The sequence below is a fragment of the Malaclemys terrapin genome, chromosome 2 (assembly GCF_027887155.1).
Source record: "Malaclemys terrapin pileata isolate rMalTer1 chromosome 2, rMalTer1.hap1, whole genome shotgun sequence".
Classification (NCBI taxonomy): Eukaryota; Metazoa; Chordata; order Testudines; family Emydidae; genus Malaclemys; species Malaclemys terrapin.
In genome coordinates, this window is record NC_071506.1 from 202,607,951 (window position 1) to 202,630,628 (window position 22,678).

Below are 22,678 nucleotides of genomic sequence, written 5' to 3' on the forward strand. Positions count from 1 at the left end.
AAAGCTTGAAAACATGACTCAAACACACCTTAAAGGCTTAGAAATCAATAGACAAATAAAAAAAATAAAATGTATTATTTTATATATATATTTTAACCCGATCATGTTTGTTTTGGGGTCTGACTCATTGCTTGGGGTTTGCAATACTGTAAAGTTGAAGAAAACAAAGAAGTGTACCTATACCTTGTACTACTCCTTGAGGAAATGTGAAAGGTTATTTCTTACTCAGTATTATTTTTCTGTCATTATTCTCTTCTACTGTAAGACCAAATCAGGACAAGCTGAATCTGATGTACAAACAACATATGTACTGTACTGACTAAAATTCTCTAACAAGTTTCCTGTAAATCTATGGAATAATTATTTATCTGTTTCATAGAAGACATTGCTTATTTTTAGCTCCTTGACCTTCAAGACCACATATAGTATAGTATGTAAACAAAGGAATCATTTCCATTCTAAGGGGTAGGAAAGTCTAACCATATGAAGCAAAAGACCAAAAAGAAAAATACATTGAAAATAATTTTTTAATGGAAGGTATGGCAGAAAGGGATAGTATGTGTACAGTATATTTTGTTGTAGGTCTATTATCTGTTATGAATTCAGCACATATCAATTAATTTATATAAAGATACAGATATACATATACACAGCAATTTTAGTGTTTAAAGAAAGGCCCAAGATTGACAACAGTGGAAACCGAAGTCCCCTATTTATTCACTTTATAAATAGAGCAGGGACAGTGGAAGCGCTAATTTACCTAAACCACTCTGTTAACGTGTCCTGTGCCTGACCTTAAAAGACCTATCTCACATTGTCAAAGGATAATTCTGGTTCCATAACCATTTATTCGTTGGCATCTACCAAAGATATCAATGCCAACAAGGTTGTTAATTAATGCCAGGTGCGACAGTGTGCGGCATACTGTGCAGTCCTGTCTTTCCTATTGCTCAACAGCCTGCCATATGAGGAGAGATTAATAAGACTGGAACTTTTCAGCTTGGAAAAGAGACGACTAAGGGGGGATATGATAGAGGTCTGTAAAATCATGACTGGTGTAGTGAAAGTAAATAAGGAAGTGTTATTTACTCCTTCTCATAACACAAGAATTAGGGGCCACCAAATGAAATTAATAGTCAGCAGGTTTAACAAACAGACGGAAGTATTTTTTCATACAACACACAGTCATCCTGTGGAACTCCTTGCCAGAGGATGTTGTGAAGGCCAAGACTATAACAGTGTTCAAAAAATAACTAGATAAATTCATGGTGAATAGGTCCATCAATGGCTCTTAGCCAGGATGGGCAGGGATGGTGTCCCTAGCCTCTGTTTGCCAGAAGTTGGGAATGGGTGACGGGATGGATCACATGGTGATTAACTGTTCTGTTCATTCCTGGCCACTGTCAGAAGACAGGATACTGGGTTAGATGAACCATTGGTCTGACCAAGTATGGCTGTTCTTATGTTCTTATCTACTTTTAGTTCTATTCTAATTTTTAAAACTTTCCATAAGGCCATTGTGAAAAATCAAATACAGCAATGCAATTGTGCATTAAAGAAAAAGACTGAAATGTACTAAGCAAATGTCAATTTAAAAGGTCAAAGATATAGTATAATTTGTCTGAACTTGTCAAATTCTATGCAGGCTTGCACTTGTGTTTCCTGGTTACCCTGTACATAAACGCGGCTATACTCTTGTGTTAACATGCATATAAAAAAATCCAAAGACTTGGTTAGGAGATAGAATGTAACGACTATGTTTTCATCAATATGACCCAGCACAGGAGTTAGTGCATCTAATTTAGCAGCTACAGGATCAGTCTAAATGGGTTTACCGCCTTGTCACCTTCCTGCACATTAATTCAATTGATGTTTCCTACAATTGTCAGGTAGATCATTAGAGGTGTATCTTTCCATACAACCTTGTACACAATCCAAGGAGTTTAGGTCTGGACAATTATTGCAACTGTATATTAAATCTAAGGGTTTTTATTAGCCAGTGGAATCTTTGACCAGGATGCTACAAATCTACTCAGAAGTGTTTATGTATGATGTAGTTTCAGTTGTTTAATTTATATAAGGGTCCATCATTATTTTTGCAGTAGGTCTCCTTCCTTTAAGACCTCAGAATATGAATGCACTGTTTGTAAAGATAATTTTACTGGGCTGGCTCCTCTGCTGGTAGAAATCATCAAAATCAATTTCTACTAGAAGAGGATCTGGCCCAATGTCTGTACTTTGTTTTCTTGACAGTCGCTACTCTTGAAGTACCAGACTGCCCTCTCCTGTGGTAAATCTTTAGGGAAGGGACAAAGGGGTTGGCTGCACTAACACTTTACCATTACTGTGAGATTCCCCGCACAGAAGTCCTCTAAATATTTCTGCCAGTGCAGCAAGCCTGCCTTCTAGCAGAACCCCCCAATCTTCACTGGTGCATTTGCCCTCCCACAACTCCCTGTCAGCACAGCTCCACAGCACTCCCTAGCTATGGCTGTCACCAGGACACCCTAACGCAAAAGGGGCCCTATGGAAAGTGTAACACAGCTTATTGTGGTACTCCATGGCACAGCAGAACACAGCATCGGGGTACTCAGCTCCCAGTTTACCACTAGAGTGGACAGAGACAGCTATATAGTGGAAGTGGATGTCAGATGCTGAAGGACAGTACCAAGCTTCTTTCCTGAAGATGAGAGCGGATACTGGAGGAGTGAGTAGGAATTTGCCATGCGTTCCTCAGACAACATGTGACATGGCAGGAAAGAAGGGAAGGAGATAATAGGAAAGAGTAAGGTCCATATGAGTTACTCTCCATCTCCTTTTCTGTAGATGGTCTCAGCTAAACTTTCCCAAACTTTTTTAAAGTTAATAGATTCATAGATTTTAAGATCAGAAGGGACCATTATGATCATCTAGTTTGACCTCTTGCATTACACAGATCATAGAACCTCATTATAACTTCTGGTTGAGCAAGAGCGCGTGTTTGAGAAAGATATCTTGCCTTAATTTAAAGATTTCAAGGGATGGAAAATCCACCTTATCTCTAGAGGTAAATTCCAATGGTTAATTATCCTCATTGTTAAAAATATGTGCCTTATTTCTAATCTGAATTTGTCCAGCTTAAACTTGAACCATTTGATCTGATTATGCCTTTTTCTGTTGTATTAAAGAGACATCTACTATCAGAAATCTCTTCCCCATGTAGGTACTTTTAAACAATTGATCAAGTTATCTCTTAACTATCTCTTGAATAAACTAAAGAGAATCAGCTTTTTAAGTCTCAAGTGTGTTATCCAAACCTCAAGTTACTCTTGTAGGTTTTTTCTGAACCCTTTCCAATTTTTTTAAACATCCTTTTTGAAGACACCGTATTCCAGTAATGGTCTCACTAAGGCTGCATCTACACTACAAATACTATACCAGCATGGCTATGTTGGCATAGCTATCCTGGCATAACCCCATAGTGTATGCAGCCTATGCTGACAAAAGCATCACTTTTCCAAAGGATGGTAGCTAGGTTGACAGAAGCTTTCATCTATTGATATAGCTGTACCTACACTGGAGTTAGGTCAGCAGAGCTATGCTGATCAGGGGTGTGGTTTTTTCACACCTCTAACAAATGTAGCTAGGTTGATCTAACTTTTAATTAGACCAAGCCTAATTCTGTATACAGAGGTAACACCAACTCCATATATCATGTTAGCCTGCATAGCTACAGCATTGCACTGGTAGTTCATGTTCCATTATTCAGTTTGAGATACCGGTGAAAGCCAGGGGATTCTTATTTCTGTGCCCTTGGAGTGCTGAAAAATATACTTATCTGTATTTGCACACAGTTAACACAGGGTCTGAACTGTAGTAATTGTATTACGGAACCAGCCCCCTTCCTCCCCTACTTATTTACACACACACACACACTTATTTTGCAGTTCTCAAACCAAAAAAAAAAAAAAAATAGAGTTCCTCATCATAACTCCAAAATTGGCTACTGATATTTTCCCTGTACACCTCTGAGATTACTTTGAACATGAGCCTGAAATCCTTAGACAAGACTCCCACTGGAGAGAAGAGACTTTTGCCTGAGTAAATACCGCATAATGAGGCCCATTTTCAGGAGGGAGTAAACTTGGAGACGGTGGGTAAGCTCCTCCATGTGGGAGGAGAAAGATGTATAGAATGGTGGTAGTATCATCAAGCTGTTATGTAAGTTTTCTGTTGTGAAACCAGCATCTCTTCTTCCATCAGTGAATTGAGTAATAAGCTTTAACATTACTGTGCAATTAATCACACAGAACATAATAATACATATCAAAACAAATTCTACCATCATTTATGCTGCTTTTAATCTGGAGTAACTCCAGCCATTGTAATGGAGTTATTCTTGATTTACACCAGTAAAAAGATAGCAGAATTTACCCCTAAGGATTACATTCTGTTTTGGATCTATCCAGAGAACTCCCCATTGCTTACAAATCTAGGGATATACAGTCCTTCAATTTCAAAGTCAACAATTGGAAGTTGTAAGAAAACAAAGCCCTCATAACTATGTTAAGGAGGTAGCCTCTGTATAATCAGATTGTATTTTTGCTGCAAAATTGCAGCTTTTGAACACAGTTTGTGAAAGAGTAACAATTACCAGTAGCCTCAGTAAAGTAGGTTTCTTTGTTAGACAGCTCATGTCCAGAAATATCGAAACATAATTTCATAAAAATCTGTTCAGACATTCTTAATAGTTGGGTTAAGAGTGTGGAATTATTTTGACTATGGAAATATTTATCAGTTTTGTTTTTAAAGTGCATTTACACTTTAAAAAAAAAAAAAAGATGCTGGAAGTTAACTCTGAAATGAAAGAAGATTGGTTAAGAAATCCAAATACAGACATCATACTGAAAGGACAAATGAAAAAGACAAGCATGAACTTTGGATGTTATAGTACTAGAGACTTACACATTCGGTCAGCAAAGCACACAAACATTCTGGAATTCTAAAGCTTGCCTTACATCCATACAGTACATACATGCTTATTACAAGGTATACATTTCCAACAGTAAGGTGACACACAGCTTGTCACCAGTTGCTTTCAAAAGAGGCAACAAACCCACCTTGTGCAGAAAAGATGGTTTAGCACTACAGTGTCTTAGGTAGGCCAGAGTGCATAACATATCACAGAAAATGCTGAAATAAGGATGTGGTCGGAGAAGTCATCCACAAACATCTCTGCACTGTGTGAAACTCTTGTAAAAATTACAATCCATTTTACATTTGCAGTGGGAGGTTAAAATAAATGTATTGGATGGGCTACAGCACATTAATCCTCCTAAAATGAATAAATCTTGGAATGACAGGCAGCTAGGGCAAGAGTGGTAGGAGAGTGCACAAGGATACATTAGAGTGGATGCAGGATCAGCAGTCTGCAAGCAAATGGAGCAATTGGCAACATGGTGTTATCCAAATATACCAATAGAAGGGTAATAATATAAGGAGATGGGATAAGTGCTGTTGCAGAGTAGATTCAAAGGAGTTGTGCAGATTTAGGGCATTGTTATTCGGGTGTTCAAATGATTTTACTGCATTTTTCCACTATTTGTACTTCTCTTTAATTAAACCAGCTGCTCAGGCCAACATCACATTGACCTCTGTTTTGAGGCACAGTAGTTCTCCTTACTTGCACTGTGAATATCTACTGTATCTGCCGACCCTGCTTTATATTTATGCTGGAGGACGCCATAAGTCTCTATAGAACAGGAGTATTAAACTCATGTAAGTTTTACTGTCTCTGTGCTTTCCCCTTTGAACTAAAACTCTATTGTATATGGTGCAGAAACCATTTTTGCCTCCAAATCAAGATTTTCAAATATGAAGGCATGTAAATATTTTGTGAATTTCAGCATTTGGAGATGGTGGAATATTTATCAATTAAAAAAGTCACAGCTGAATGATACAAGGCTAAATTCCACGCCTAACTATGACGGGGCATCTATTGTAATGGAAGCATGCAGCTATCTAAAGTTTACAGTCCTCAAATACAGGAGCCTAAAATCAGGACCTGAAATCCATATTTAGGCACCTGGGAGCTGCAGTTCAACTGATCTTGAAAATCAGACAGGTGCCTAAATATGGAGTTAATCCTGTTTTTAAAAGCTTAGCCTTAATGTCACACGATGACCAATGGGGGATTTCTGTTCTCCTATAATGTAATTCATTTTATTAAGACTTAGAGCACTACACAGTTATACCACCACAACTTGACACACCACAAAGCCACTTAAAAAGGTGTTTAAAGTATCTGAAGACCAATGACACATTATTAGACTATTTTACAGTATGAGTCACCACATTTCTGGCATGGTGACACTTCAACAGCAAAAGTCATTACAAAGCCTACCTTTGCCAGACATTACCACAAGGTTTCTGCTGATAGCTTCTGCTCTCTAGTAAAGGGAAAGCCAATCCCAATGCTAACTTGTTAATGGTAAGGACTGTAATTTTTTACTCAGCATCCAACCAGAACTCCTTTCTCTTCATACATTCTTTATTTACCATAAAAGTAATTAAAATATAAAAGCTAAAAATGTAGTTCTGTATTTGGCGTTACCCCGTGATAGTTTACAAGGTGAACAAGAGTGGATTCTAACAAATGGTGTTAATTTATTCCACACGAAAGCTAAACATCTCCAAGGTCCTTCTGCTGGAGATTTGTCCACAACGGCTTCACCTGGAGGGTGGGCTATGCCCCCTCTGCAGCCCAACCAGCCTGCGGAGCTGGCTCTGGACTGTTGGTATTGGGAAATCAGCAAATAGCCAGGGCCCATTCATACAGAGGCCTTGTCCTGCCAAAGTTTTCACCCCATTACTTCATCTAGTCTGACCTCCTGTATGTCACAGGCCATTACAGTTCCACTCGTATTAAGCCCAATAACTTTTGTTTTGCTAAAGCATAACTTGTATTTGGCTAAATCATATCTTCCATCAAGGCCTCCTTCCAACCTCAAAGACATCAAAAGATGGAGAATCCATCATTTCCCCTGGTGAAAGAAAGTTACTCATTGAGCATTTTGCCTGAGTAAAGACTTCAAGGTTTGGCCCAATACAGTTAGGGCAAAGCATTGACCTCTGGATTCAGTCTATGTTGACCCCAGATACAGTGGAGCTTGTGCAGCTCTGCAAAAGGATTGCTGGATGAAATGCAGGGGATTCAGAGATTATAAAGCCAGAAGGGACCAGTGTGATAATCCAGTCTGACATCCTACATAACAAAGGCCATAGAACATCCCTGAAATTAATTCCCGTTTGAACTACAACATAAATTTTAGAAAACATCCAATCCCGATTTAACAATTGCTAGCGATGAAAAATCCACCACAAACCTTGGTAAGTTGTTCCAATGGGTAATTACTCTCATTGTTAAAAATTTGCACCTTATTTCCAGTCCAAAATTTGTCTACCTTCAACTTCCAGCCACTGGATCTTGTTCTACCTTTCCGCACTGGACTGAAGAGTCCATTATTAAGTATTTGTTCCCCCATGTAGGTACTTGCAGACTGTGATCAAGCCACCCCCTAACCTCCTCTTTGTCACGCTACCTAGATTGACCTTCTTGAGTCTATCACTATAAGACATGTTTTCTAATCTTTTACTCATTTTCATGGCTCTTGTTTGAATTCTCACCAATTTATCAATTGCCTTCGTAAATTGTGGACACCAGAACTGGACACAGTATTCCATCAGCAGTCACATCAGTGGCAAATACAGAGGCAATATGTCTTCCCTTTCCCTATTCAATATTCCCGTTTATATATTCAAGGATTGCATTTGTTCTTTTGGCCACAGTGTCACACTGGGAGCTCATTTTCCACTGATTATCCACCTTGACTCCCAAAGTCTATTTCAGAGTCATACCCTATATGCCACGGGACTTAGTTCTGTGCCCCCGGCAGCGCACAGCAGGGAGTGCGGTTTGGGCAGGACAGGCTAAAGAGGAGCAGCAACAGGATCTGCTGCTCCATGGAGCCACCTGCCATTGGCTTGTAAATAACAAGGTTTCAGTATAAGTAGCTGCAAAGCGATTCTGCTGCCAGTGTGACCAGGCACTGGGGGAGGCAGGTAATGATTAAGCACCTGTAGAACACTCTTTTCCCTCCCACCCCTCTGGATTGGATTTAACCCTTAATATTTTCAATTTCTACCATTTTGTGCAGCTTCAATTTAGTTCCAGCTAATGGAGGCTCAAATGTGGTAGCACAGCTTATTACAAAATACATTAATATTCAAGGTTAGGTATGTATCATACCTTATAAACAGCTGAACATTAGGATGTTGCATAACCGCAAATAAATACTTCAAATGACATTCCTTATCTAACTAATGAATTCAAGAATTAAATAGGAGAGAAAAAAAATTAATCAAAGATCTGAAAATCACCAATAATGGCAGCATACTTCCCAAAAGCTGACTGGCTAATGTGGAGACTATTAGTTCTCTAGAAATGCCCTGTACATGAAGATAAAAACAGTGTTACATAATAAATTCATGTGCTTAGTTCCACTTCAGGCCATGAATAATTTCTCCATCATTAGACAGCCATCAGAAGCCAATTTGGCTTGGATGGTGGAGCTACCGGTTAGTAATCTAGCAATTTCCATGTGACAAACCTCCAAGTCTGCCATGTGAACACAGGAGCACGGTTCCCCTTTGCCTATAGTGCAGAAGTAAGGATTGCTCACAGGAAGCATTTTTCTCATGCCTGGTGTATCACATCGTAGAGATGCACCACGCATTCAGACTTCATAACTCCAGAATGGAGAGGGATCCACCCACTGATTGAGGTACCCACTTTTGAAAATGGACTCCTGCATTTAAGGAAATTACTCCACCCATTACTGAATCAGAGTGGGAGTAGGAAATGCAGAGGCCATTTTGGACCTCCAGTTCTACAGTACCGTGACATGAAAGTGCAGCGGGATTTAAACTGGAAAAATGTCATTATCTGAGCTGGGATTTGGCTAACCACTACTTTTCCAGACACAGCTAAAAACTCTACTTTTACCAAGAATGCCACGATCTTTTTAATAACCACAAATAGTAATCATAGCAAGTCTGAGGAGTTTGACTCATCCAAAAGACACCACGTCACAAGAAGAGCACCCCCTAACACCACACCAGGGCAGTGGTTAATTACTGATTCAAAGAAGAGAGTGTCCCATCTTCCAAATTTGACCACGCATCTACACAATTCCGAGTTCATGACAAGCTTAAGCAGTGTGACTGCAAGGATTAACAACAGACTAATACTGTAGGTGTCCTTTAATTTATGTTTAACTAATACTTCATTACAATATAAAACAGCTATAAAATACATGTCCACCTCAATTACAAATTAGTTTAGATAAATTATATTAGACTGAAAATTAATAATGGAACCACTAGAAATGGTTCATTAACCCTAATGTCTCATTTACAGGAAAATTCTGTCCTTGGATGCATGTACATAGCTCTCACTGACTGGAATAAAAATTGCACATCGTAGGGCCAAATTTAGCTCAACACACAGTTGACAAACCCTTTTTCTTTGTACGTCTTCCTTGCAAGAATGGATGCAAGACTGAAATAAGAGATAGTCTGTTGTGAAAAGCAGTCCCAGTTCAAATATCATTAAGTTAAAAAAAAGTCAAGAACAGTTTCAAGAAAAATTACATATGTAGTTTCTTCTCCTAAATTGTATTGTATGAAGGTTTCACATTACAGTGTGTAACAGTATTCAGTCAAAAACAAGTAATGTAATAACAAAAACTAATGCCTACAGTATAATACATAATGTAGTGCTGAAATCCATGACATGTTTATTAGCTTAGTCTGTGCATTTTTTAGGGAGCTGGGCATTAGGAGTTATTTGCCTCAGTTTCCCCATCTGTTAAATAAGGATAATGATACTGCTCCTCCTCTGTAAAGTGCTTCAAGCTTTTCGGATAAAGAGCACTAAATATTTTTATTATTACTCACGAGTCCCCTACTGAGACAAATTACACTTCCAAGTCACTAATAGTCATACTTTTCACCAAGTCCCTGATGATTGTACGGAAAATGTCTATGAAATAAATTCCATTTATTGATTCAAAGCGACCGCATGAAGAAGACTCAATGTTGTAAACATTACATTTGTTGTCTTTATTGTTTTATTGATTTTCATCCTATTATTGTTGGGACCATAATATGAGAGCTTTATGTATTAATAAATATTAAAATAAAAAGGAATCATCTCAGCCAATGAGGTAACATGGACACTATTATTTCTCAGCTATGTCATTCCCTTGAATTCTAGTTGTGGATGTCTGATAGGCATAATCACTGCACAGATATGTCTCAATACCAGTGTAGCATGTGAGTCCTAATTGGGCAACAATGACTGTTAGTCAGAATGCAGGGATTTGCTTTATCACAGTATAATTATATCTCAGTAATAAAATAGAGTCAAAATATAGCCAACACTGGAAAGAGAAATTCTTGCAATGGGAGACTTTGTATGAAACTAAAATAAATTGGTTCACAGTTCCTTGAAGTTACAAATCTCGGCCTACAGAACCTCAGACACCACACAAAATGAGAGAGAAAAAGAGAGAGAGATGTTTGCATGTATATCCTGCTAGATCATGGGTCATATTACAGTGAGTCTAACTTCATGAGATCACTGCCTTGATCGTGTTCTACTTACAATAGAGACAATATAAGTTTTTTTTAAAGATAAGTGCAACAAAAAGTTTGCAGAGTTAATTGTGCCGTGTTCCAACAAAACAATGTTCACGCCTTGTCATTGCGGTTTACTCATAACTAACAAGACATGAGCATTCACTTACACAAATATAAGATTACAGAATATATACCTAGCTGAAAAAGAGCTGCAAACATTTTTGTTTGTGTCAACTTACTTCTAACCTCTCCCCCGCCCCGGCAAATGCATTCTTAAAGAAACAAAAATCAGTCAAGGGGAAAAAGCACATTTTGATGTATACCCTGGAAGTCATAACTTGTGGTTACTGAGCCTATAATGTAACCAATCCCACCATTTCGGTACAAAACTAGGATCTTTTAAATCCCAATATGCTTGGCATGCCTGGATGCAGGGGTGGGGGGGATCTCCATTAAGAGCTAACCCATGTTGTTGAAATTGCCTGCTTTCACTGATTGCCATTTTATAGGGATGTCTTAAAGATTCTATACTATTTGCAAGAGCCATATCACAATAAAGGTTTCCAAATAAATAAATAAAGCTCCATGTATCTATATAGACACAAAGAATGTCTTTAAATGCAAAACATATATAAAAAGCCTACTGAGGGCTTTTCTATTTTTTGCAGGTGTGTTAGGAATGGGCAATGTCATGACTGTATTTGTGACTCAAGCCACTCAGACACAGAGAAAATGGATGGTTAGAATATCCTACAATACCTTTTTAGTTATAGCACAGATAGTACGTATTGTACAGTATGTATCATTTTGCTGACACAGCGTTTAAAAAGAAACTCTTGCTGTATATATTTCATATGTTAATACTACTCCAAGTTTTGGATGTATACTGAAGACACCAAAAACCTTCCGACAGGGCTACTGTAACATAGCATTTCTATAGCAGCAGAGTTAAATAATATTTATAGAACAAAATATCAATAGGCTGCTTTACTACAAAGGTTAGAAGGTATGCAACACTGAAAAGGGTTTACAAAATCATAAGTCTTAAGATTCACAAGATATGTGCCCTTTGGTAAGCTCTCCAAATGCACAAGACACTTTCTAAACATAATCACTGTATTTTATTCACACCCTATGTCCTGAATGCTGAGTAACTCTGCTGTATGTATGTGCAGGTATGTATGCAGCTGTGTGTGTGCATCCGTAAAAACATATTTTGCACACACCACATGTGAGGATATCCATATGGCAAATTGCAAAGCCAAATTAAAATCTGTAGTTATCAAGCACCTTTAAACACATAACCTGCATTCTCCCCACTTATCTATCTCCACTGAGATAATCAGTCTAAATATACAGACAGAGATATGTACAAGTACTGACAACAGCTGCAAGGCTCTCTTATCTATTTCTATTTTTTTAAATGTGGCATGTACAGAATAAAGAGGTGGCACATGCAGTTTTTGTTGGCACTCATTTGGAATATCCTGCATAATACATTGTCTCCATTTCAAATGTATGCTTTTATCATACTGCACTGTCATGTGTTCACATTACATTTTGGTATAGCTTTAGATAGATGATAGACTGACACAGATGACAGACAAATATACATACAATGGAGTCACTATAGCGATATCACAGTTAGAGTAAGATATTCCATACTAAGCAACATTGTGACCATCTCCATCTAACGTTCGGAAAAACTTCTGTTCTGCATAATATTTCTCACATGCACTACTTGTCCAAAGGTAGTTTTTTGGAAAGTTTTTAGATTTTAATTGGACAGGCCATTTTTAACTTTTTTAAAATCCAGTCATAATTCAAAGCATTAATGTAGAATATTAAAATGTTTTAATCCACTACTCCTTTATCGGAACTAGTGCACTCAACTAGTTTTATCAAGTTTGGATGCAAGAACATTTAGTTATAAGAAATGATCTCTCTATGCACATTAAAATTTCCATGAGAAATTTGACTAATCGACACTTTTCTTCTTCTTCTTCTTCTTCTTCTTCTTCTTTTGTAATAAATAAATGTATGTCCCTCTGCATTACAAAGACAGCCTTCAAAATGTCAGAAGATAACTAAGGTCCAAACCTCCATTAGGGTCTACTAGCTTGGACTTCAATGGAATGCTGCTGACGCTCAGGAATACACAGCAGACAATTCAAATCCCAAAGAGAATTGGGTGCTAGGAATATATATTTGCCCCTATAATTAAAAAAAAAAAAAAAAAAGGCAGCACAGGTTGCGCAGGCAGCAGCAGAATATTCACACACACACAAAAAAAAAAAAAATAAAAAAAAAATCACATTTTCCCCTGAACTCACACTATTGTAGCTGCTTCCCCTTCCCCCCCCCCCCACAATGAAACTAGCAGCCTCCAGAGCTCCTTAAATTCTTGCCCCTGAGGCAGGCAACTTCATAGAATCATAGAATCATAGAATATCAGGGTTGGAAGGGACCTCAGGAGGTCATCTAGTCCAACCCCCTGCTCAAAGCAGGACCAATCCCCAACTAAATCATCCCAGCCAGGGCTTTGTCAAGCCTGACCTTAAAAACCTCTAAGGAAGAAGATTCCACCACCTCCCTAGGTAACCCATTCCAGTGCTTCACCACCCTCCTAGTGAAAAAGTTTTTCCTAATATCCAACTTAAACCTCTCCCACTGCAACTTGAGACCATTACTCCTTGTTCTGTTCATACACACACTCTCTCTCTCTCACACACTCACACACTTTACAGTGGGCCAGGTGATAACATAAATTTATGCTTCAGAGGAAGGTAGAAAACTCCAGAGTGTACAAGTATGGAACAAATTGCCCAAAGTTTCTTCTCAACCCCAAGTAATTCGTGGATGGTTTATGCCCATAAACATGAAGGTTTCTATCCCATTAAATCTCAACTGGTCCACTAAGAGGCAGAAGATAAGGATGCGATCATATCACTCTATCAGAATGTTCACCCCACTGGTACATGCTGGTAGAATCCTCATTCCCCTCTTGTGGGGACCAGGCCGCGGCAGAATAGTCACACAAGCCCTCATTCAGCAAGATGAGTAAGCAGTAGCACCTTCACCCACAGCAATGACTTTCCATCAAACCCACCCACCCACACTCACAAACACATGATAGCAAAAGATTTTTTTAAAAAAGGTAATAGAATCTGTGAATTCTGGAAGTATTTATGACAAGCTTTCTTCCCTATTCATTGTGTCAGGCTGTGGTGCTTTGGGATTCAGAATGTGCTACCAAATGAGCATGTGAAAAGAGGAAGAAGCAGCAGCACATTACTCCAGAGCTCCAGCTTCCTTTGACGTGCATAGCTTTTGGACTTTCTGGACTTCAGGTTAGCCCTTCTCTATCATATATGAACTTACATATGTAATACAGTCAACATTTATTTAAGTTTAAATTACAATTAACATGAACCACACTAAGCAATTTTTCCATCACTTTCAGAAATGCTTCTGTTCTGGATGCTTTACATTGGGTAGTTAATAGAGTCAGAAGGTTCCAAAAATTGAGTTCTAGTTCTGAGCCATGTAAAACTCTTCCCTCTGAGAACACTAGGTTCTAACATATACAATATTGGGATCTTTAAAAATCCTGGACTCTGCAGAATTTATTACTATTGTAACTATTGCGGGTTATGCCAATGGAGCTAATGACTTTACTGAAACCTGGAATATGGAGCTTATGGCAACTACAAACACTGAAGGCAATACTGGTGAAGCTTATAATTAGGGTCAATGGAAATCCTCATGGGTTGAATGTCCAGGTATTCAGTGAGTATTATCAGCTGTAAATTACTTCTCCTCTGTGCTGACTCTGGCCAGTAAAAAGACGGGGCAATAAAGGCTCTATCCAGTCCTCACCATCTTCCCACCCATTTATTCTGGGATGGGAGTAAGTGGACTGGTAGCCCTGCTTATCCCTGTGCAGTCAGACCTAAGGTCTAGGTAGCCCTATGGAAGGATTCAAGGGCTGTTCTTACTCTCTCTTGCTTGTTGATTGTGTAGCCCATGTCACAATCTAACGCAAAGGGTTTGATCCTGCTCCCATGAAAATCCCTTGAGAAACTTCCAGTTGATAATGGCTACATAGATGGCCAATAGGGACTTCCAATATCCATTTTATTAATTTATATCTTATTCATATTTAAAAGAACATTTAACTGATTCAAAACCATCTATCTGTTCATACAGCTAATCTGCGTAGCTGCTTGTTTGCTATTACTGTTAGTTTGTTTTAACGTCATTCTAAATTTGCAGTTTTTTCATTTAAAAATAATTGTAGGAATACTATTCCTCTACAATAACAAAAGTGATTTCAGTTTATATAAAGATCCCCCACTTTTTCATTATTTTTTTAAATCAGACATGGTGTAATTCCTTCCTTCCTACTCCACACAAACTAATCATGCATCCTGTTTCTCCTGATAATAAAATCCCAGACTCGGTCAGAAAAAGAAATTTTAGATGTCTCCTGCATCTGGGGAATTAAAAAAAAAGACATTTATAAAGCCTCATTTTAGAACTGTATCTTAAAATATTATAAATATACTACATGCTGCATGGCAGAATAATGTGTCTTTAGGATTAGGCTATCCCCCTCCTTAAATAACTATTTAAAAAGAACAAAAACAAACAAAATTCAGTTTTACTTAGTGCTAATGAAAGAAACTAGACTGTGACAATGCAGAAGGCTGGAAATTTCCGTTTCTCTGTGGAACAAGTACACTATGGACTGTGGCAGGACAAATTTTCCCAGATGGTTCTATCTATGTGCCTTAACTATGACCTGCAGGGAGCACCTCCAGAGTAAAAAGGGTACTTCAGTCTGCAAGACCATTCAGTTTTTGGCCTCTCTGCTCAGCCTGCCAGCAAAGATGTCAATTAGTGCCAGTTGCGACGCTGGCTTTGTAAACAATTTAAATGATTCTCCTTGTCTCTCCCACTAGGCCATGAGCCACAATATCCAATGTGAAATCACTCAGACTTTTCACCTAAGCTGTCATATAAACTTTAGACCACTGTTCCTGTCGAGAGTGTGCTTTGCAAGGCAATATAAAGCAGCTCTAGTGCCACTGGTCTGCAAGGTGCATGTCAAAGCAACCAATTGAGCCCAAAGTACAAAAAATACCGTCAATGCTAGCCAGAAAGAGAACTAAGCTGTGAGCGAGATTCTACTGCTCTTGTTGCACTGTGGAGTTGATGTATATGTGAGAAGAAAAGGACAACTGGAAACAAATAGGAATGAATAAAACCAATGAAAATGTAAGGTTTTTAGGGGCTGCTCCAAATTTTTCTTAATTGAATGACAGTAGTGGTATGCCGGATCTCTCTCTCCTCTGACTCCCATACACACACATAAACATATGCCCCCCAACACACACACATATACGTGTGCACACGCACAAATGCAGGTAAGCTGGAAAGGGAGATCTTATATGAGAGTGAGGGCGCTAAAATCAGGCCCTGAGAAGCCTGTAGTACTTGAATAGTGTGCGATGAAAAAAGTGATTATGATGAAATGGTGTCTAGCAAAGACCTACATAAATTGTAATTTTGTTATTTCTTATTCTCTGCAACTAAATCTGTGTACATTTCCTTTACCCCAGGGGAGGGCAAACTACGGCCTGTGGGCCGCATCCGGCCTGACAATCGTATTAATCCGGTCTTCGAGCTCCCTGTGGGGAGTGGGGTCTGGGGCTTGGCCTGCTCCAGCGCTCCAGCCGGGGAGCAGGGTCAGGGGCCGCTCTGTGCGGCTCCCGGAAGCAGTGGCATGTCCCCACTCCAGCTTCTATGAGTAGGGGCAGCCAGAGCACTCCGCTCTGCACACTGCCCCCACCCCAAGCGCCGCCCCTGCAGCTCCCATTGGCCGGGAACTGCGGCCAATGGGAGCTGTGGGGGCAGCGCCTGCTGACAGGGCAGCACGCAAAGCCGCCTGGATGCGCCTCTGCGTAGGAGCCAGATGGGGGACATGCCGCTGCTTTCGGGAGCTGCTTAAGGTAAGCACAGCCCAGAGCCTGCACCCCTGAGCCGCCCCCACCACTCCAACCCCCTGCCCCAGCCCTGATCCCACTCCCGCCCTCCAAACCCCTCGGTCCCAGCCCAAAGCCCCCTCCTGCACCCCCAGTCAGAGCCCTCACCCCCCACACCAGCCTGGAGCCCCCTCCCACACCCTGAACTCCTCATTTCTGGCCCCACCCCAGAGCCCACACCCCCAGCCAGAGCCCTCACCCCCTCCCATACCCCAACACCAATTTTGAGAGCATTCATGGCCCACCATACAATTTCCATACCTAGATGTGGCCTTCGGGCCAAAAAGTTTGCTCACCCCACTTTACCCACTGACTATCTAAGTCTAATAGATATTTTTAATATCATAGGGACCAAACAGTTTTCACAGCCCCATTACAGATTTATAATCCAGAGTGAATGATGATAAATAAGGTTTAAAGTTAGAAGATGGGGGGAAAGCTACAATCTGTGAAAAAAATAAACGGTAGCAAAGGGGAAAAAATCTGCTGCAAAATAAACAACTCAGTAGGCAGGAGTGGAAACTGCAAAAAAGAAGAAACCGAAAGAGGGAATAGGATATCTTCCCAGCATCTTTGGGTTATTTAAAAGTACCTGTCCTTCATAACCTGCACAGCTCCAGGCAACGTGTTAAGCAATAAATTGCTTTCTATAGCTATGTGGGGGTGTTAGAGGGTCAACAAAACATTCCACTCTAGAGGTACTATATAAATTTCTTGACTCGAAACAACCGGATTGACTCTTTCAAATCCTCATACAATCTTCCAAGGACAGACGAAACGACACACTACACCAGAGTGAGTGATAAAATAATGCTCAGCGTTACAAAAATGGAATTTTGAAACACCATGTAGCCAGGATTCAAACGGATCCTTATGAAAGGGAAATAGGAAAAGCACAAGGCTAGTACTTACATTCTAGTATTGCTGGTCTTGTTGATAATTACAGATTTTCCAGTTTGATCTACATTGTGATCCATTCCAAAATAAGCTGCCACTCTGTGCACTAACATCCTCTGATATGATGACATCTGAGGGAACTTTTTATAGTGATTACTGAAAGAAAATATCACACTAATTAGTTACGTGATCATCTCTAAGATATAATATAACAATACCTTTTAAAACCTGATGTAATTATTTTTTCCTCTGTTCATTTATACAGCATACATGTATGCTGCAGGCAAGCAGATAATCAACTACAATGGCTGGTTTTTAAAAAGTGCTGGATATATTTATAGGCAATAATAAAACTGATACTTTTACATGCTAAATTAAGGTAATCAAATCTCATATTTCACGGCATCAGCTGACTGCTGCAGGGGTCAGGTAGGACTAACTTGTCATACACACTTTCGCCCTATATACAATGTTGCACAAATGGCTAAGGATATCATGAAAGTTTTATGCCTTCCTCCAAAGCAGCAGATACTGGGTAATGTTCAAAACACCAAGGGGCTATTCTAGTACAACAAATCTTCTTACTTCTCTCTATTTTAAAATGTCTATTTTTCCCCTCAAAAGTCAATCTGTTTTTAACCAAGTTGCAATCTAGAATTTTATTATAAAATGTCGAATATGTGAGAGCAAAACAGGGTTTTGTATCCCTTCAAACAAAAGCTTATTTTTCACCACATTAAAGATACCTTAGTGCACAGAGCAAATTGCGTGACATAATATTTGATTATATATCCCCCTCTAGAGATACATGGTTTATATCCTATGAAATGAAAGCTTTACAATTATTTTTGGGCATAACTGGAACCAGCTGGAAGTCATTAGAGAACTATAATAAAAATGAAAAGCCTTGCTTTTTGTTACACCTACTGCAGTGGCTCCTCCTGACAGCTATTAGAGAGGAATTTAGGGCCTGATTTTGCAAGGTACTAAACTCCAGCACAGTGTAGGATGAGCCTCTAAATGAGCATACGTCTCATAAAAATACAGTACTTACATATGCTTTATGCAAAAGATATATGTGGCATGCAAATATGATAAACTAACCAAATACTGAAATTAACTTACTTGTTGTCACTAATAAAATCTATAATTTCCTGTTCCATTTTTAAGAGTATCATTCTGTCCCTGTAAAAATAAACAACAATTTGAAGAGTCAGCTACCAAAACCATTTTTAAATACTTTTATGATACTTCAAAAACAAATTATGGAAGTTTCCCTTTATTTAAAAATGATGTAAATATTTTAGTTAAAACGCCAACCTCCCTTGCGTTGGTGCAGCTGGGGAAAGAATCCAGTCTCCCCTTCTCCCCATCCATACCAGAGCAAGGTAAGATATGGACTTAAATCCCTTCAGCATTAGGGCTCAGCCTGGCAGCACTCGCAGCCTCAAAGAACTGCATTCAGGTGGCTTGTGGAGCAGTTGAATAATGTTGGTATTTCTTTTTGGAACAAAAGTAAGCTGTAGAGGTAGTTGAAAAACTTTCATCACAAATTTTTTTGATTGAAAATTGGATTTTTGACTAAATTCAATTTGTCATAGAAAGTGTGCACTTTCTGTGGAAAATTTCAACTTTTTGTCTAAAAATCAAACACCCCAAACTCAAAATAACCGCCTTCCCTGGTGCACCACTGTGACTCAGCAGGAGGGGAAACCATGATGCATCATGGGACATGTAGTCTGACCAGGGAAGTCATTGAGAATGGGGACATGAGGCATCCAACAACACCTTCCATGAGGAACTGCTGCAGCACTGCCAAATCCAAATGTTCTGTTTTAAACTGCAAGTTTGTTTTTTGATCTTTCATTGAAAAGTTGTAATTTTCCACAAATACATTCCCCACCCCCACCCCCCATATTTACTTAACAGCCCTAGTAAGAAACCTTATAGAGTGCATTGCTCTCAAGTTCCTTTGAGTTATTACAGCTTGTACAGGTTGGACAATTCAGGGACTTTTTGCTTTGAAGGCTAAAAATGTGCCCTTTAATACAAAATGTGAATTCATGCATTTTGAAATCCCATGGATTTTTAAGCCCCTCTGTGGATGGGTATTTACCTAATTATTTCTTGATGTCCAGTAAGTGCAGGATGAAACTGTGCACACAGATTCAGTTGAAAAGAGTGTGTAAAACATAATATATAAAAAATCCTGATAGAAACTTTTTTATATATTTAGGATGAAATTCTATATTCAGGTGAATTTGCAGTTCCAAATGAAGACTATGGGTGTAGTGAGGCTAGAAGTTGGCACTCACAATATGATCTGAGTTGCAAATACATCCAATCACTTAGGTTATAATATACTAGTGCTAAGAGTCTTTAGATGGAGCTGTGCAGCGGAGAAGATAAAGCACAGTGACCAAATTTCAGGAAAAGTAATTAAGCAATGGGAAACTGGAAAGCCTAGGAGGTAGAAATTTATTGTTTTATGGCTTCTTGCTCACTTAAGATGCTTCCATTATTTCTTTTCCAACAGCATTCTCTAGAACTAGAATTATAAGATGCTTAATTGCTAGATTTCTAGGACTATACTAGGAGTTAACAACATGCTGGAGCTACTTACCTGGGATTATTCTTTAATGTATTCACCAGAAATTCATGCAAATCTATGCCTGTTGAATCGGTATATTCTTGGCTGCAATCTGAAAAACAAAAAACAAGCAAACAACTGTTTCATTTCAAAAGTTAAAGTTAAGCCAATTTCTGCAAAGCAGACTTGATTTTCCAGACAGCAACCTGAAGAATATATTAGAAAGAATAATGTACATACAGGTTATTTACTTATCTGACAATCTACCCCACAAAACAGCATGAGGAAATCTGTCTTTTCTCTGCATTGTACTAATAAGTGCCAGCACTGCAGCTAACAAAGTTTTGTCCTTTCTAGAATCACAGGAAATATATAACGTTACCCAAATTCCTTCCAACTTTCCCTCTCCTACTGCTGAATATCCAGTACTGTCCATAAATACATCTTTGTCTAATTTAATATGTTCAATATATAAAGTGATATGCCATACCACTGGGAATTCAAAATCTTTAACAGACTGGAATCTAGTGATGTCTAAAAGTGGGTAGATGACAATGGCACATGACAGAGTATTTGGAATTAATTTACGGCATAGGTTATTGTGTCTTACTCAAAAGTAAGGGCAGATGCTCAGCTGGTCTGAATCACCAGCTTCAGTAAAGTCAATGGAGCTATGACAATTCATACCAGCTGAGGATCTGCCCCGAGTAGGCATTGCTTATCCTTAAGAGACTACAGTGCAGTTTTGTAACATAGTATAATTATAGTTAGAGTCACTCTATGCATACCTGCTGTAGTAAGGCATAATTATAATATGTGATGGATAATTCACTAGTGTATTACAGTACACGGACCATGAGTTAAGGTTAAGGGACACGTGTGGATTTCCCAATAATGTTAATGAGAGATTCATCTGTGGGCTGAAAGCAATATATCAGACTAAGTGTTTTGTGTCACTGCTAACAAGTTGTACAGTATACTATGATTAACAGGAAAGAGTTGTACTCTTTCATAGAATATTTTATGTAAATATTATTATAATCACATACATATATACAAACATTATACATACACACACACACACCCCTCTCACACAAAAGCTCTGCTATCCTCTGTTAGGGGTTCTACACAGAATACAACTGTAATATATAAACTCCATCATTTATATGAAAAACTCCATTTTTCTTATCCATACAAATTTCACGTTCCATATTCCCTCTTTTGGATAAATGCATTCCTACTGTACGTGTATTTATAAGACAGACAGAAAGATGAGAGAGAGTAAGAGAGTTCACATATGCGCACAGGTATAATACATATATGCCCCCAGATATATACATTCATATGCATGTCCAAGAATTTCTAGATGTGACCATAATAAATCATTGAAAAAGGATTCAAATATTTTGAAGTTCACCTTTCGATAACATTCTGATCTTGGATTTTTCACAGTTTTTATCTTTTTCTTTGTTTTTATCCTTCTCTTTTTCTTTCTCAGAGTCATCTTTACTAGATTTATCTTCTTCTTGTAGACTGGGGAAACTCAAAAGCTGTAGTTGTATTGATTCCTGTTGAAAAAAATATAATAATTTAGGGCCAGATTCAGTAAAATTTACATGGATTCCAATCTGAAGAAATTTGCATTAAGGAGTGCACAGCCAGAAAAATTGAAGCCAGATATAAATTTTTTCCTATTGGGTAAAATTAAATCTTATTGGGAGAATAATGCATTCTTTGGCCCAAATTCTGCCCTCAGATGGGTGTGTGTGCTGCTCCCACTGAAGTCAGAATTTCTTCCTTAATATTTGCAAACTAAGACCTCGGAGTTTACAAATATTAAAGGTACATTATTCTCCACTTTCAGTAATTAAATTTTTCTCTCAATAATTATAACACTGAAAGTACATTCTTATATATGTTCTTCTTCCAATAAACCATTCTATATCTAGAGAGATATTGCAAATGCTAGATAAAGATCAAAATAATTTCCACAGAATTTTTTTGTGCAAATTCTTATAAAGTGTTATGCACACATATGGTGCTATATAAGTTAAACTCACTTTTCAGGCCCTGAGAATAAGAGAATGCCAATAAGTGATAATATGCATTGCGGAAATCAGGTTTATCACTTAAAAAAACATCTGGAAACATGGCCCTTAGCGAAAGGTTAAAAAAAAATGAGTACTGCAGTTTTCAGTACAGTGGGTGTGCTAACTGAATTTCTTAAGTGCATCAGAAATCCATGTCCTAAAGATTTTGACATTTCAAAGATTGCAAATTCCTTTGAAGCTGCACTTGTTAGAAAACTGGGAATTCATGGTGTTTGGCCTTTTTTGTTTTGCTTTTGAGAAATCATTATTCTCCACTTACACTGGATTTTTTAGACAACAGTAAAAAACGAGTTGATAGTTGATGAAATACATAAACAGTGCTGTGATAAACTTCAAAAGAATGGAATCTGACT

General features: G+C 38.4%; 1 protein-coding gene across 10 annotated transcripts in view; it reads right to left on the reverse strand.

Annotated features, from left to right (window-relative positions):
• ARPP21 (cAMP regulated phosphoprotein 21) overlaps positions 1 to 22,678 on the reverse strand; it is a 256,240-nt gene that overhangs the window by 119,397 nt on the left and 114,165 nt on the right. For all 10 annotated transcript variants that reach the window (XM_054019424.1, XM_054019430.1, XM_054019429.1 and 7 more), the window contains exons 6-9: positions 21,632 to 21,782; positions 20,248 to 20,326; positions 18,750 to 18,809; positions 17,640 to 17,780 (exon numbers count right to left, since the gene is read on the reverse strand). In XM_054019424.1, coding sequence (XP_053875399.1) covers positions 17,640 to 17,780; positions 18,750 to 18,809; positions 20,248 to 20,326; positions 21,632 to 21,782 — 431 coding nt within the window. The remainder of the gene's footprint in view (positions 1 to 17,639; positions 17,781 to 18,749; positions 18,810 to 20,247; positions 20,327 to 21,631; positions 21,783 to 22,678) is intronic.